We start from the raw sequence: 16,634 nt of genomic DNA on the forward strand, positions 1-16,634 counted from the left end.
AAGCCCCTACAATTTAAGTGAGACTTGAGTTTAAAATGAAAGGTTTCATGAAGAGTACACAATGAGGAACACTTCCCATTTCCGTCCTCTCCAACTGATATGCGCCATAAATATGACAGATCCCAGCAGCAGAAAGCGAAAACAAAACTAGCTTTCAGAAGCTACTCTAGACGCATGCGCCAAGGCGTGCCGGCTCTTCCCTCGGAGATTGCGTCACACATGCGTAATATGAGATTTGGTCGGTGATTGGCCGACAGCGGAGCGCACGGCCCTGTCGGCGGGACGCTTGAGTCTTGGAAGGTCTGAGGGGAAGAGTATGCTGTCTTCGGCTGTCTCCTTCTGATCCGTGCTTTCCGCTTCTTGCCGGTGGGTCCCTGATGGGTGAGGGGGGTAGAAGTCCTGGGAGGCCTTGATGAGGGATGGAGGAGCGCCGGGTTTGGAAATCTATGGAGGAAAGGGAAGATAGGAGGATTGTGGGATTGGGGTGGGCAGGCCCAGCCCGGGAGGGTGGCCCAAGGCTCTCCCCTAGAGCCCGGGGCTTTGGAGGCTCGGCTGCCCCACACGCTTTTTGTGGCCTTCTGGCCTCCTGAGCCATCACTGTCAGGCTCTGTCTATTTTTTTCTATCCATCTATCCATCTTTATCCATGTACTTATCCATTCATATCTTTGCATCCCATTCATCTTTCTAATTTTATCCTTTCATCTCTTTATATATTCATCTCAGTATCGTATTTATCCATTCGTCTATCAGTCTGTCAATCTGCCCAGCTATATCTTCTCATCCATTTATCCATAGCCATTTGTTTGCCAGCCATTCATATCTCCCTATCCATTCAGCTATATGTCCATCCATTCATCTATATCCATTCATCTCTATATCTCTGCTCATATCTCTCCATTCATTTATACTTTCATGTTGTTGCCATTATGCCATAAGCTTTTTGAGGACAAGAACTGTTTATGCTATTCTTTGTTGCCCCAGCCTAGTGCAGCATGAGAGTACTAAGTGCTTTAATGTAATGCTCTTTTCACTACAGTTGCCTAGTAAATAATGAGTCAAGAACACTTAGAACACAAAGCAGATACATAATAAATGGTTGTTAATTGATTTGATAGGCACTTAATAAATGCCTATTGATTGAGTAGGAGCCAAGCCTAAACTTGGATTTGGACTTGGAGTCAGGAGGCCAAGTTCAAGTCCTCCTTCCGATACTAGCCTAAGGACCATGGATAAGTAAAATAAGCTGTTTTAGGCTTAGTTTCCTTTCATACCATAAAGATAATAACAGCACTTTTTCACAGTTATTGTGAGGATCTAATGAGACAATACATAGAAAACACTTGCAAACCTTGACATAACTGTCATTTTTTATAGAAAAGGCTTTTTGACTGATGGTTCTACCTATTGCTGTAATCATAGAGCCATCATAATGAAGTGTTCATTCTCAGATCAGAATTTTCCTCTAACAATTATATTTTTATAGAGTTATATAGAGCCATGATGTCAAATTCAAATAGAAATGACAGAATATATTGACTGAGAAAAGCCACAAATTATCAGTTCTGTGTATATATTTTAAAACTATTTCTCCACTACACTTTAGTCTGGTTCAAGCAGAGGGTTGGACACCTATGGCCTAGCCAAACTTCTTAAATTTTTCCACTCTTGACCCTTTTTTTGGGAGAAATTTTTACGTGACTTCTGGCATACAAATCATTTACCAATAATGAATAATAATTTTGTGACTCCCACATTCAGTTATGAGTCCCCATATGGGGTTGTGGACCACATTTTAAGAAGCTGGGCACTAGAGAATGTGTTGTGTATGTGTGTATACAGAAAAGGCACCAAGAAGTCAAAGATTGACCCTGAGTTGAATAGCCACCAAAGCAGAACTGGGACTTGAACTTAGATCTTCCTGGCTCCTAGTCAATAGACATTTATTAAGTGTCTGCCATGTCTATTAATAAACATTAAACACCTACTTTGTGTTAGTCATTGTGCTAAGTATTCTTGGCTCATTATTTACTATGCAATTGCAGTGAAAGTCTGGTCATAGAATTCTAGCTCTCTAACTTACTAACCTTGGGCAAATCTCTTAACAATTAGATGTTATCATCATGTGCCAGCAAAGCCAGCAACTTCCAGAGAAGGAGATGACCCTTGTATTAACACACAACAAAGAAGGGGTCTTAGTAGATGTTAAGAAAAGGTGGTAGGATTGAGACATGACCTTTGTTTGGTTTTAGCATTCAGGTAAAGGTAATCACATTCTTTAAAGAGGAGTACTCCTTAGAGATAGGGTACCAGACCTGTGGGTAGGAAGATCTCAGTTCAAATCCAGTCTCAAATATTTACTAGGTCTGACCCTGGGCAAGTCATAACCCTATTTACTTAGTTTTCTCATCTGAAAAATGAGCTAGAGAAGGAAATGGCAAACCATTCTAACCACTTCTTTGCTAAGAAAACCCCACAAACAGTATTGGCTATGCTATGATCCATGACCTCAAATGACTGAACAGCATTGTTTTATGGGGCCTATCAATATCTTGTAGTCTTTTGCTAGAGGATCATAACAGATTAGCTGTCTTCTTGAATGACAAAAACTTCCTTAACTTTCCCTTAAGTAAAGTACATATCTTTTGGGGGTTATAACAAATGGATATCCATAGCTTATTTTTGGGAATGCTAGCATGAGAGATGGCAAATTTTCTTTTAAACTAAACTAATTTCAAGCTAACCTATATGGATTCCTGACCTCAACTTAAGCTAGTTGGGTGCAGACTCAATTAAAAATTAGTATAGCAAGGCAGCTAGATGGCACAGTGGATAGACTGACAGTCCTGAAGTCAGGAGGACCTGACTCCAAATCTGCCTTTGGACACTTAACACATCCTAGCTGTTTGACTCTAGGCAAGTTATTTAACCCCAATGGCCTCATCAAAAAAATGAAAAGAAAAGCAAAAATACAGTATTAACTAGCTAATTAGTCAGTTACATTATAGAATCATCTACAGTAGGAAGCAATATAGAAGAAAGAAGTAATGTTAATCTCCACCTTTATACAAATAAACAGTACTTACTAAATACCAAAAACTGTGCTAGGCACTTGGAATACAAAGACAAAAATGAAACAGTCTCTACTCTTAAAGGAACTAACAATTTATTGGAAATTACACTATGTATATAAAAAAGTATATACAAAATTTATACTGAAAAAACAAGGTAGTTTTGTGAGGGAACTGGGGAGAATCAGGAAAAAACTGATGTAGAGGTTTGGGACTGAGCTGAACCTTGGGGGAAACTAGAGATTTTTTAAGTGTCAGAATTGAGGTAGTAAATAGTATATTCAAGGGACAACCTGTGCAAAGACCTAGAGAGAGAACATGAAGAGCTATATGAGGATTAACATCAATTCAGTTGGCTGGTTTGAAGGATGTGTGAAGAGGAATGATGTATGATGTGTTTTAAAAGGTTGTGAAAGGTTATATATGCCATACAGAGGAATTTGCATTTGAGACTAGGAGGGAAATGATATGCTTTAAGATAATCACTTTGACAGATAATGTGGAGTATGGATTGGAGATGGGGAGGACTTGTGGCACTGGTGGCCCTGGGAATAGAGAGAAGAGAATTTTGCAGAGAGATATGATTAAAAAGGGCAAAACTTGGCAGTTGTTTAAATGTGGAGGAATAAGGAAGAGGGAAGAGTATAGGATGACTTTGCAGTTGTTATCTTGAGAAATTGGTAGAATAATGATACCTTCAGCAAACTGGAAGAGTAGTAGATTGCAGAGACAGTATATAATGAATTCTGTTTTTTGTTTTTTTTTATTCATTTTTCCAAATTATCCCCTCCCTCCCTCCACTCCCTCCCCCCGATGGCAGGTAATCCCATACATTTTACATGTGTTACAATATAACCTAGATACAATATATGTGTGTAAATACCATTTTCTTGTTGCACATTAATTATTAGCTTCCGAAGGTATAAGTAACCTGGGTAGATAGACAGTAGTGCTAACAGTTTACATTCGCTTCCCAGTGTTCCTTCTCTGGGTATAGTTATTTCTGTCCATCATTGATCAACTGGAAGTGAGTTGGGTCTTCTTTATGTTGAAGATTTCCACTTCCATCAGAATACATCCTCATACAGTATTGTTGTTGAAGTGTATAGTGATCTTCTGGTTCTGCTCATTTCACTCAGCAATAGTTGATGTAAGTCTCTCCAAGCCTCTCTGTATTCCTCCTGCTGGTCATTTCTTACAGAGCAATAATATTCTATAACCTTCATATACCACAATTTACCCAACCATTCTCCAATTGATGGACATCCATTCAACTTCCAGTTTCTAGCTACAACAAAAAGAGCTGCCACAAACATTTTGGCACATAAAGGTCCCTTTCCGCTCTTTAGTATTTCTTTGGGATATAATCCCAATAACAGCAATGCTGGGTCAAAGGGTATGCACAGTTTGACAACTTTTTGGGCATAGTTCCAAATTGCTCTCCAGAATGGCTGGATTCTTTCACAACTCCACCAACAATGTATCAGTGTCCCAGTTTTCCCACATCCCCTCCAACATTCATCATTATTTGTTCCTGTCATCTTAGCCAATCTGACAGGTGTGTAGTGGTATCTCAGAGTTGTCTTAATTTGCATTTCTCTGATCAGTAGTGATTTGGAACACTCTTTCATATGAGTGGAAATAGTTTCAATTTCATCATCTGAGAATTGTCTGTTCATATCCCTTGACCATTTATCAATTGGAGAATGGTTTGGTTTCCTATAAATCAGGGTCAGTTCTCTATATATTTTGGAAATGAGACCTTTGTCAGAACCTTTCCTTTTAAAAATATTTTCCCAATTTGTTACTTCCCTTCTAATCTTGTTTGCATTAGTATTGTTTGTACAGAAACTTTTTAGCTTGATGTAATCAAAATCTTCTATTTTGTGATCAGTAATGATCTCTAATTCTCCTCTGGTCATAAATTCCTTCCTCCTCCACAGGTCTGAGAGGTAGACTATTCTCTGTTCCTCTAATCTATTTATGATCTCATTCTTTATGCCTAAATCATGGACCCATTTTGATCTTATCTTGGTATATGGTGTTAAGTGTGGATCCATATCTAATTTCTGCCATACTAATTTCCAGTTTTCCCAACAGTTTCTTCCGAATAATGAATTTTTGTCCCTAACGTTGGTATCTTTGGGTTTGTCAAAGATTAGATTGCTATAGATGTACCCTTTTTTGTCCTTTGTATCTAATCTGTTCCACTGATCTACCGTTTTATTTCTTAGCCAGTACCAAATGGTTTTGGTGACTGCTGCTATATAATATAGCTTTAGATCAGGTACACTTAGACCACCTTCCTCTGACTTTTTTTTCATTAGTTCCCTTGCAATTCTCGACCTTTTATTCTTCCATATGAATTTTGTTGTTATTTTTTCTAGGTCATTAAAATAGTTTCTTGGGAGTCTGATTGGTATAGCACTAAATAAATAGATTAGTTTGGGGAGTATTGTCATCTTTATTATATTCGCTCGGCCTATCCAAGAGCACTGAATGTCTTTCCAATTATTTAAATCTGACTTTATTTTTGTGGCAAGTGTTTTGTAATTTTTCTCATATAATTCCTGACTATTCTTTGGTAGATGGATTCCCAAATACTTTATACTCTCAACATTTGTTTGGAATGGAATTTCTCTTTGTATCTCTTGCTGTTGCATTTTGTTGGTGATGTATAAGAATGCTGAGGATTTATGTGGATTTATTTTGTATCCTGCCACTTTGCTAAAATTCTGAATTATTTCTAATAGCTTTTTAGCAGAGTCTGGGGTTCTTTAAATATACCATCATGTCATCTGCAAAGAGTGATAGTTTGATATGAATTCTGTTTTGAAACTTGAGTTTGAGATGACTGGGATATTCAGTTTAAAATATCCAAAAGGCATTTGGTGATATGGAATTTGAGTTCATGGGAGAGACTAGAATAGATTTGGGAGTAATTTGCTTAGAATTCATAATTGAAGCCAGAGGTAGGAGAAATAGAAGAGGTTTCAGGACAGACTCTTGGGATATGTCCACAGTTAGAGATTAGGACATACATGATGAACCAGGAGATTGAGCAGGAGAGGCCAGACAGGTATTATTTAGAGCTGAGGTGGGGAACATCTGACTGTTGAGGACTGGCATTGTAAGGCCTGAGAAATCATTTGCTAAGGCAAGGGCAGGCAATGATGAGTTGAAAGCTAGAGATGACAGCAACCTCTCACAGCTTTACAATCAATTTTTAACCTATTTCTATTTGAAAAAGAGAAATCAAAAGAAAAGAGAAAAGCCACATGCACACACACAAAACAAACAACAACAAAAGGTGAAAATAGTATGTTTTCATCTTCATTTGGTCTCTGTAATTTTTTCTCTGGATGTGGATAGCAGTTTCCTTCCAAAGTCTTTTGAAATTGTTTTAGGTCACTGTATTGATCATTTTTATGGTTGGTTATTGTCCTTCATTTTTAAAGAGGGCCAAAGTGACATTCCTATGAGAGAGTCAAGTTAGTATGTCTAACTGGCTGATCAGACCAATAAGAGCTCAGAATGCTCTGCCACAGGTTGGGCACAAATAATCCCTATGAATATTTGGGGTGGATTCTCTAATTTTGTGCATCTCATGTTTCTTCTGGGTTAATTCAATTCTGTTTTGTTCATAGACTATAGTGCACTCTCTGATGAGGTCACACAATGCTGGGTTGTCCTATGCCAGTGTTTCCCATGTCATACAATTAATTCCAAAGTTCTTAAGAGAGACCTTGAGAATATCCTTGTATCACTTTTTCTTTTCTTTTTTCTTTTTTTTTAAATTATAGCTTTTTATTTACCAGATATATGCATGGGTAATTTTACAGCATTGACAATTGCCAAACCTTTTGTTCCAATTTTTCCCCTCCTTCCCCCCACCCCCTCCCCATGATGGCAGGTTGACTAATATATGTTAAATATGTTAAAGTATAAATTAAATACAATATATGTATACATGTCCAAATAATTATTTTGCTATACAAAAAGAGTCGGACTTTGAAATAGTGTCTTGTATCACTTTTTCCAACCAGCTTGCGAGCATTTACCCTGTATGAATTTTCCAGTGGCTTCCATGTCACATAATTAATTCCAAAGTTCTTGAAAGTGTCATTGTATCACTTCTTCTGACCACCATGTAAGCACTTACCTGGTGTGAGTTTTTCATAAAATAGTCTTTTTGGTAAGCATATATTTGGCATTTGAACACTGTGGCCAGCATAGAAGTGTGCTCTTTGCAGTAGCGTTGGAATGCTTGGCAGTTTAATTTGAGAAAGGACTTCAACATTCTAGTGTCTTAACCTGTCAGATGATCTTTAGAATCTTTCTAACACAATTTAAATGCTTCCATTTCGGTTTCCTGTCATGGAGCTGGTTTACTATCCAGGTTTTACAGGCATATAACAATGAGGTTAGCACAACAGCTCTGTAGACCTTTAGTTTGTTAGTCAATCTCTTCTCCCACACTTTCTTTTGGAGCCTACCAAATACTGAGCTTGCTCTGGCAATGCATTTGCCAATTTCATTATCAATATGGACCTCCCTGGTAAGTATACTGCCAAGGTAAATGAACTTATCCACAGCATTTAAAACTTCATCATTTGCTATTACTGATGATTCTACATATGGATGGTGTTAGCTGATGAAGTACCTGTGTTTTCTTCTTGTTAATTGCTAAGCCAAAATTAGCACAAGCAGCAGAGAATTAAACCATACTTTATTGTATCTCAGTTAAGTTGGTCATCACACAGGCTGTTACTATGTGCAATGATCTCCTGGTTCTACTCACTTCACTCAGCATCAGTTCATGTAAGTCTGTTAAAGCTTTTCTGAAATAGGTTAGCTCATTATTTCTTATAGAACAATAATATATTCTATTATTTTCATATACCATAATTTATTCAGCCATTCCCCCATTCATGGTCATTCCCTCAATTTCCAGTTCATTGCCATTACAAAAAAAGCAAAAAAAAAAACTGCTTTAAACATTTTTGTGTATATGGGTCTGTTCTCTCTTTTATCTCTTTGGGAGACAGGCACAAAAGTGACACTGGTAGATCAAAGGGAATGTATAGTTTTATAGCCCTTTGGGTATAGTTCCATATTGCTCTTCAGAAGGACTAGATCGATTTGCAGCTGCAAATGGGCTATCTTCTTCAAGTGCCATTGGTCATACCAGAAAGTAAAAGCATCTTTTAAAGTTTTCTTCCTTTGATCTCCATTCTTTGAGTCATAGCTTCTCAGTGGGCTAGATTTTTCTTAAAGACCATGATTTAAACCTAAATCACTCTGACTCTCATTGATTGGGCAAAAATAGATCCCAGGATTGACTCAGTAAATATAAAATAACAGTTGTTTTTGTTTTGGCCAGAAACCCTGAAGGTCTTCCTCTTCAAGATTAGATTTTTTTTTTTTTTTTTTTTTTTTGGACTGAGTAAAAGAGTCTATTTTCTTCCTTATTTCTTACCTAGCTTTAATCACTGATTGGGTGTTGCCTCAGTCAATCTGAGACCTATTAAAAACCTGAGCTTAAAAAGGTCAAGATCTCCCACAGTATCCAGGGTCGATTACACTCATCTTGATCAGTATTTTGCCATTGGACGCACATAGCTCTGGAAGAGAAAGTGAGGCTGGTAACTTTGCATAACCCTCCCTCATTTCAGTCCAGTTCACTTTCATGTTGTGGTATCACTTCTTGATGGCATAGCTGTTTACGAGAGTGAAGGACAAACAACAATCTTGACTCTGGTGTTTTCCAAAATAGTTCAGTGTTGTACACTGATAATTTTTTGTCTCTTCTCATACCAAGGAAGTTACTTTTAATTGATTTGCTTGAATTTTGTTGAGCCCCACTTGATGTGTCAGAAGAAGAGATAAACTACAGCTCTCTCAGTATAAGGTTAAATATATTAGGTATTAAATCTCCCACGAGTTAAGCCATCTGAATGAGGATCTTAGAGAATATCACAGGCTGCCTACCCTAATACCATTTCTCAGATATACTTTATCCTGCTTATGATAGGTTACTACTGATTGTGATGTTGTTTTACCCCATCCTCTCCTTCCAAATTTGTGAGCACAAGCTTTTTGCTTTGGTCTGCCTCATGTGCCAAACTCATAACTCCCTATCTATAAATATCATTATATCCTTATTCTTAGCTATCTGAGCATTTTCCTAAGCTTACAAATGGATTTATTCAACTCCCCAAGATTCAATCATACAAAATGAGATTTGAAAGGCTGATATCTCTACTATGCTTTTAATTTTCTTATTACAGACTTGGCAAATGTTTTGTTATGCTTATTTCCACATATAAAGAAGGGTAAGAGCATGTGAAATCAACAATTTCTAATATGTATAGCTTTTTAAAAAAAGTATATAATAAATTTAACACAGTTCTAAAATTATCCTATTTGTTTCTCTGAACTTCCTTTTGTTCTCTTTTTTCATGACTCACTATTCCCTTTTTATTCACATAACTGCTTCCACATTCCCAGTTTAAAAAAAAAAAAGGTTCTGATACTTTTTGGTTCAGATCCATCAGTTCTGAAACTGAATTTGAGAGCTTCCTTCATCTTCTGTGAGCCACCAAAGGTACTATCAAGCTGGCAGCAAGTGTTAGAGTAGAACAGATAGGGTAAAGCGGATTATGAGTCTCAAAGAATTAAATGGAGATACATGCCAAATAGTCTCTCTGTAGGACCAAGACCAGGTTTTTAAAAATTCTTGAATGCTTTGTACTTTGGTGGTGATTTTTTTGTTTTGTTTTTTGTTGTTTGTTTGTTTGTTTGTTTGGTTTTGGTTTTGGTTTTGCTCATCACAGTTAAGGGGACCAGTCTCTGCTGTATTTTTCATGATGCTAACATTTTCCCTGACTTTATGCTAAAACAAGGAATTGTTTCTTGTTTCAAGGTTCCTCAACTAGGACCATTTCCATTGCAGGGACTATATAAATTTTGTCTATAAAATGGGTAGAATATTGTCCCTAGATTCAGAAAAATCCAGGTTCACATCTTGCTCCATATACTTGCTAGCAATGTGACCACAGGCAAATCCCTTAATCTCTCTGAGCCTCAGTTTCCTCATCTGGAAAATGAGAGGGCGAACTTGATAGTCTCTCAAGTTCTTTCTGTCTCTAATTCTATGATCCTATGGGCCTATGAAATCCAGGGGCTGAATCTACCATCCCTTGGGATACCCACTTCTAGGATACTTCTAGGATTCCCAGCTTGATATTATTTTTGGAATTTTTTATTACCTACCCATTATATCAATTTTGTGTTTCCTTTTTCTCTTGGATCCCAATTCACCTTATTTTTCCTATCCTTTGTATAAATAAGCATGAACAAAATATCCATGGGCAAATAAGCTTGATTATTATAAATTACCAGGATTTTTTTGTTTTTGTTAATTCTATTTATAGTACATATTCAATGTATATATTGTTTTTCCAATTCTAGTTATTTTACTCTTTATCAGTTCATTTAAATTTTCCCATGCTTTTCTGAATCCTTCATATTCAATGTTGATTTCACTGCATTATTATTCTATTATATTCATGTGTACAGAAGACTACAACTAATAGATATATGTTGTTTTCATTTCTTTACTACAATAAAAGTGTTATTTTCTCTTTTTTGATCTATGTGGAAAGGTAGCAAAGTCTCAGCAGGCAGGTGGAATTTTTATTGTGAGGAGGAATGAAATTTTTGTTTGAAAGTGATGTGGGAGGTTTACAAAATGGGGGAGATTTAGATGAGAATATGGGATTTCTTGGAATGAGGATATGGGAGAAGATAATTTTTTTCTTTCAGGAAATGAGAAAGAAGGGGAAAGTGTAGAAAATAAGTCTTAGAAGGTAGGAAGATTTATGGGAGAAAGTATTTGGAAGGGAACAGTCTGAGTTAGGAGAAGGGGTACTATATAGAAGTTCTAAATGAAGAGAAAAATGGTTTATTGGTAAAGGGGACTAAGAATGTATTTGGGATATAAGATGAGTGAATGAAAAAACATTTATTAAGCACTTAGTATGGGTTTAATTCTTGGAGAAATGCGTACAAAAACCATAACAGTCTCTCCTCTCAAGAAATTTCTTTTCAAATTGGAAAAAGACCACACATTTTGGGAAATGGTGTTCTAGGAGATGGGTTTTGATTTGGGAAATAAAGGGGATGGTAAGTGGAGAAGGATAGTGTTGATTTTTTTTTTTTTTTTTTTGATTACTGTTCCTAGAATACAGGTAGTAAGAGGGGTAGAAAGGAGTAGAACAGGAATAGCAGGAATATGACCAGAGAATGTAAAAAATTGATGACCATAATATCTACCTCTTAGAATTGTTGTGAGGGTCAAATGAGATAATGTATGTAAAATGCTTAGTGCAATAGCTGACACATAAGAAGTTCTTTTTTTTTTTTTTTAGAATTTTTTTTCCACAGTATATATGCATGAGTTAATTTTTTTAAATAATATTATCCCTTGTATTCATTTTTCCAAATTATCCCCCCCTCCCTCCACTTCCTCCCCCCAATGACAGGCAATCCCATACATTTTACATGTGTTACAATATAACCTAGATACAATATATGTGTGTAAATACCATTTTCTTGTTGCACATTAAGTATTAGATTCCGAAGGTATACGTAATCTGGGTAGATAGACAGTAGTGCTAACAATTTACATTCACTTCCCAGTCTTCCTTCTCTAGGTGTAGTTATTTCTGTCCATCATTGATCAACTGGAAGTGAGTTGGATCTTCTTTATGTTGAAGATTTCCACTTCCATCAGAATACATCTTCATACAGCATTGAAGTGTACAGCGATCTTCTGGTTCTATTCATTTCACTCAGCATCAGTTGATGTAAGTCTCTCCAAGCCTCTCTGTATTCCTCCTGCTGGTCATTTCTTACAGAGCAATAATATTCCATAACCTTCATATACCATAATTTACCCAACCATTCTCCAATTGATGGACATCCATTCATCTTCCAGTTTCTAGCTACAACAAAAAGAGCTGCCACAAACAACATAATAAGTTCTTAAAAAGGTACTTGATTCCTTCCTTTAAGAATGAGATAGACCTTAAAATGAGGAGGAATTGTGTTTGAATATGTTTAAGTACTTTTGATGGAACTAGATGCATGACTGTGAGCATTTAACCTCTTAGTTCTGACTAGTGGTATCAAAGTCAAATAAAAACAAAGGCTACTGGACTAAAAGAATAAGGGATGAGGATTCTGTGGGCTGCATATTAACTTAGAAAAATCACATAAATGTTAGTTATATTTTATTGTATTTTTATTATTTTGTTAAATATTTCCCAATTACATTTAGTTTAGTTCAAACTCTACTTAAGAATGTTGTGGGCTGCATCAATTGGAGATTGGCTGAATAAATTGTGGTATGTGAATATTGTGGAATATTATTATTCTGTAAGAATAATCCAAAATAAATCCAAAGGGATGATTTCAGAAAGGCCTGGAGAGACATGAACTGATGCTGAGTGAAATGAGCAGGACCAGGAAATCGTTGTATACTTCAACAACAATACTATATGATGATCAATTCTGATGGATTTGGCCATTTTCAACCATGAGATGAACCAAATCAGTTCCAATAGAGCAGTAACGAACTGAACCAACTACACCTAGCAAAAGAACTTCAATAGTTGACTATGAACCACTACATAGAATTCCCAATCCCTCTAATTTAGTCCGCCTGCATTTTGGATTTCCTTCACAGGCTAATTGTACACTATTTCAAAGTCTGATTCTTTTTATACAGCAAAACAACTGTTTAGACATATATACATATATTGTATTTAATTTATACTTTAACATATTTAACATGCATTGGTCAACCTGCCATCCGCAGGGGGAAGAGAAGGGAAAAATTGGAACAGAAGGTTTGGCCATTGTCAATGTTGTAAAATTACTTATGCATATATCTGATAAATAAAAACTATTAAAATAAAATAAAAATTGAAAGAGAAAAAAAAATGTTGTGTACTGAATCTCAGGGGCCATGTGTAACTCTTCCTGCAACTCCATTAATCTGTAGGTTACAAAATGGCAATCTAGTTTTCACTTGGAAAAAAATCAGGTTTGGACCAAAATGAATAAAGACTCACATATAATTTCTTTATTTGTTTCTCTTACAGATTATTACTGAATATGAGAAGATCTGCAGCACCAAGTCAATTACAGGGGAGTTTAGCAAAAAAAACAAGATTTAGACCTCCAGGAAAAATTAGTACATCAGATCTGCATGAGAAGATTGATAAACAGGGTCCAAATGTTACATTTACTGAGGTAAAGGAAAAGTGAAGAAATCATATTATATGTACTATATATACTATATATATTTGATTATATGTCAAGATTTTTTAAAAATGCTATTTTTAGACTAATTGTGGTTTACTGAGTATAGAAAAATTTCAAAATCCTTCTCAGAATAATTTCCAACAAACATTTTTGGAAGTTATGATTTAGGAGTTTAATTCTAATAATTTTTCAAAATTTTGAGAAAGAATTAAGAGAATATTCTTTTTTGGAAGAGTTAAAAATAAATCTGGGAATGGAAAATGGGAAAAGAAAGGAGAGTGATGTAATAAAATTATGAAAAGAAAATTAACAGTTTTCCAAAAGAGACACACAAATACTGGGGAAAGGAAGTCTTTTAAAAAGCAGAATAGGCAACATAGAAAAGGAGGTTAAAAAATTCATAGATGAAAAGAACTTGGAAAGCAGAATTGGGTAAATGAAAGCTAATGACTTCATGAGATATCAAAGAACAATAAAACAAAATCAAAAGAATGAAAAAAATAGAAGAAAATGTGAAATTAGGAAAACAACTGACTTAGAGAATTGATCAAGGAAAGATAATTTAAGAATTATTATTATAAAAGAAAACTGCCCCTGTATCTTAGATCCACAGGGTAAAATAGAAATTGAAAGTATCAACTGATTACTTCCTAAAAGAGATCCCAAAATGTAAATTCCCAAAATAAATAGTCAAATTTCAAAGGTCCCAGGTCAAAAAAGATTTAATATTCCAAGGAGCCAGAAAGAAATAATTCAAATATTGTGGGGTATTTAGTACTTTCCATGTTAGAAGATAGCAGAACATAGAATGATATTCTGGAAAGCAAAGAAACTAGAATTACAACCAAGAATAACTTACCCAGCAAAATTGAATATAATTCTTCAGGGGGAAAAAATGGATATTTAATAAAATAGAGGACTTTCAGGCATTCCTGATGAGAAGGCCAGAGTTGAATAGAAAGTTTGACATTCAAACATAAGATTCAACTCTTAAAAGATAAGTACGAAAGAGGAATACTAAGGGGCTAAATAAAGTTAAAATTGTTTACATTCTTAAAAACTTTATTAGGACAGTAAAGGAGTTTATATAAACAGACTGCATAGGTGTGAATCAATTATATTGGAACGATCTCCAAAAAAAAAAAAAAAATATGAAAGGATGAGAAAGAATTTGCATTGGGAGAAAGGGGAAAAGAAAAATAGAATGGGGAAACTTTTCTCAAATAAGAGGTGTGCAAAGAAGAGCTTTTATAGTGGAGGGAAAAACAATGGGGTGGCAAGCAGTTTCTTAAACCTCACTTCTTAAAGAACATAGAATATATATACAAAGTCTGTTGTGCATAGATATCTAATGTATAGGAAAAAGAAAGGGCATAACAGAAAGGGAAAGGGAAGAATGATAAAAGGGAGGCAGTGGTTAGAAATAAAATAAATGAGGAAGGACAGGATTAAAAAAGAAGAAACAAAAAATGGGATGGAGGTAAATACATTGTAATCATAACTAAAAGTGAATAATATGAACTCATCTGTAAAAGGAAGCAAATAACAGAGTGGATCAGAAACCAGAATTTAGCAATATGTTGTTTAAAAGAAACACACTTGAAAAAGAAAGACATAGAGTTCAAATAAAGGACTGGAGCAGAATGCTCCAGCTGAAGTAAAAAAGGCAAGGGTAGCAATCACTATCTCAGATAAAGCAAAAGCAAAAATAAACCTTAATTAAAAGAGATAATCAGTGAAACTATGTTTTACTAAAAGATATCATAGATAATGATATATTAAGATACAGTGTTTCTCTGATAAAAATTTCATTTCTCAAATATGTATTGAGTGTAGAAATTAGTCTAATTTACAAGAGTAAAAGTTATTTCCCAATTTGATAAATGGTCAAAGGATTTAAACATACAGTTTTCAGAAGAAACCAAAACTATCTTTAATCATGAAAAAATGTTCTAAATTGCCATTGTTTAAAGAAATGAAAATTTAAAAATCACTGAAGTACCTATTAGAAAGTGCTAGAAGAAAGGAGAAGAAGATAGGGACATTTACAAATGAAGTATTGGTTGAGTAGTGAACTAGTCTAACTATTCTGGAGAACAATTGGAACTATGCCCAAAGGACTATACGATTAAGCATATTGTGACCATATCACTACTACTAAATCTTTCCCAAAAAGATCAAGTAAAAAAAGAAATGGATATATATGCAAAAATATTTGTAGTGGCTCTTTTTGCTGTGGCAGAAACTTGTAAATTCAGGGGATGCTCATCAATTGATAAATGAATGAACAATTTGTGGCACATGATTGTGATAGAATACTGTTGTAAGAAATGACAAGGGAGTGATTTCAGAAAGAGATGGCAAGATTTATTTGCAATGATACAGAATGAAGTGAGAAAAACTGGGAGATCATTGGGCATAGGAATAGCAATGTTGTAATGATGATCGACTGTGAAAGACAGGTACTATGATCAATGTAATGATTCAAGATAGTTCCAATGGACTCAAGATGAAAAAAAAAATATTCTTTTCCTCCAGAGAATTGAAGAATTTTGAGTGCAAATTGAAGTTTTTTTTTTTTTAACTTTCTGTTTTTTGAAATATGGTTAAGATGGAAATATGCTTTGCATGATTTCACAAATATAATTGATATATTGCTTGCCTTTGTGGATAGGGGACGATAAGGGAGGGGAAGAATTTAAACCTCTCAAAAAATGCTAAAAATAAATTTTAAAAGATTAAATATAGAGAATTACTAGGCAAGTTTAACTGGTTGTATTGATATTCAATATTCAATTTTCAATAAAACATTTAAGAAAAAATGTAATAGAGAAATGTAAAACAAAGTAGTCTGTGAAGTTACAAAGAAAACAAGGTGGAACTTGAACTATATCACATTTTCACATAGATATATTACTATTACATTAAACATAACAAGTTTAAAGTGGAGCTTATTTTTCTGATAAAGTTCTGTTTCTTGTAACTTCTCTATTTTTTGCTATTGACATTACCACTTATTTGCCATGTATGAAACCCTGTCATAGTCTTTGAACCTTCTCTTTCTGTCTGTCCCGTCACATCTGATTAATTTTCACTTTCTTTTATTTCCACATCCTCAGTTTCTACTATCACTCTTGTATTGTTTATTGCTTTTTTTCCTCAGTACTGGCTTTCTTTACCACTCTCATGGACAAGTGAAATAGTTCCCTATTAGAGTTTTTTTTTTTTGCTT

At 35.0% G+C, this 16,634-nt stretch overlaps 1 protein-coding gene across 3 annotated transcripts in view; it reads left to right on the forward strand.

Moving 5' to 3' along the window:
• The first annotated feature begins 219 nt into the window (after positions 1 to 219).
• The window catches only part of RAD54B (RAD54 homolog B), a 104,613-nt gene continuing 88,198 nt past the window's right edge, over positions 220 to 16,634 (forward strand). For 2 of the 3 annotated variants that reach the window (XM_074269351.1, XM_074269363.1), the window contains exons 1-2: positions 230 to 366; positions 13,240 to 13,390. In XM_074269351.1, coding sequence (XP_074125452.1) covers positions 13,253 to 13,390 — 138 coding nt within the window. In that variant the 5' untranslated portion in view covers positions 230 to 366; positions 13,240 to 13,252. Of the gene's footprint in view, positions 367 to 13,239; positions 13,391 to 16,634 lie in introns of all 3 variants that reach the window. The other variant, XM_074269341.1, reaches the window with a different exon arrangement.

The sequence above is a fragment of the Sminthopsis crassicaudata genome, chromosome 1 (assembly GCF_048593235.1).
Source record: "Sminthopsis crassicaudata isolate SCR6 chromosome 1, ASM4859323v1, whole genome shotgun sequence".
In the NCBI taxonomy this organism is placed as follows: Eukaryota; Metazoa; Chordata; class Mammalia; order Dasyuromorphia; family Dasyuridae; genus Sminthopsis; species Sminthopsis crassicaudata.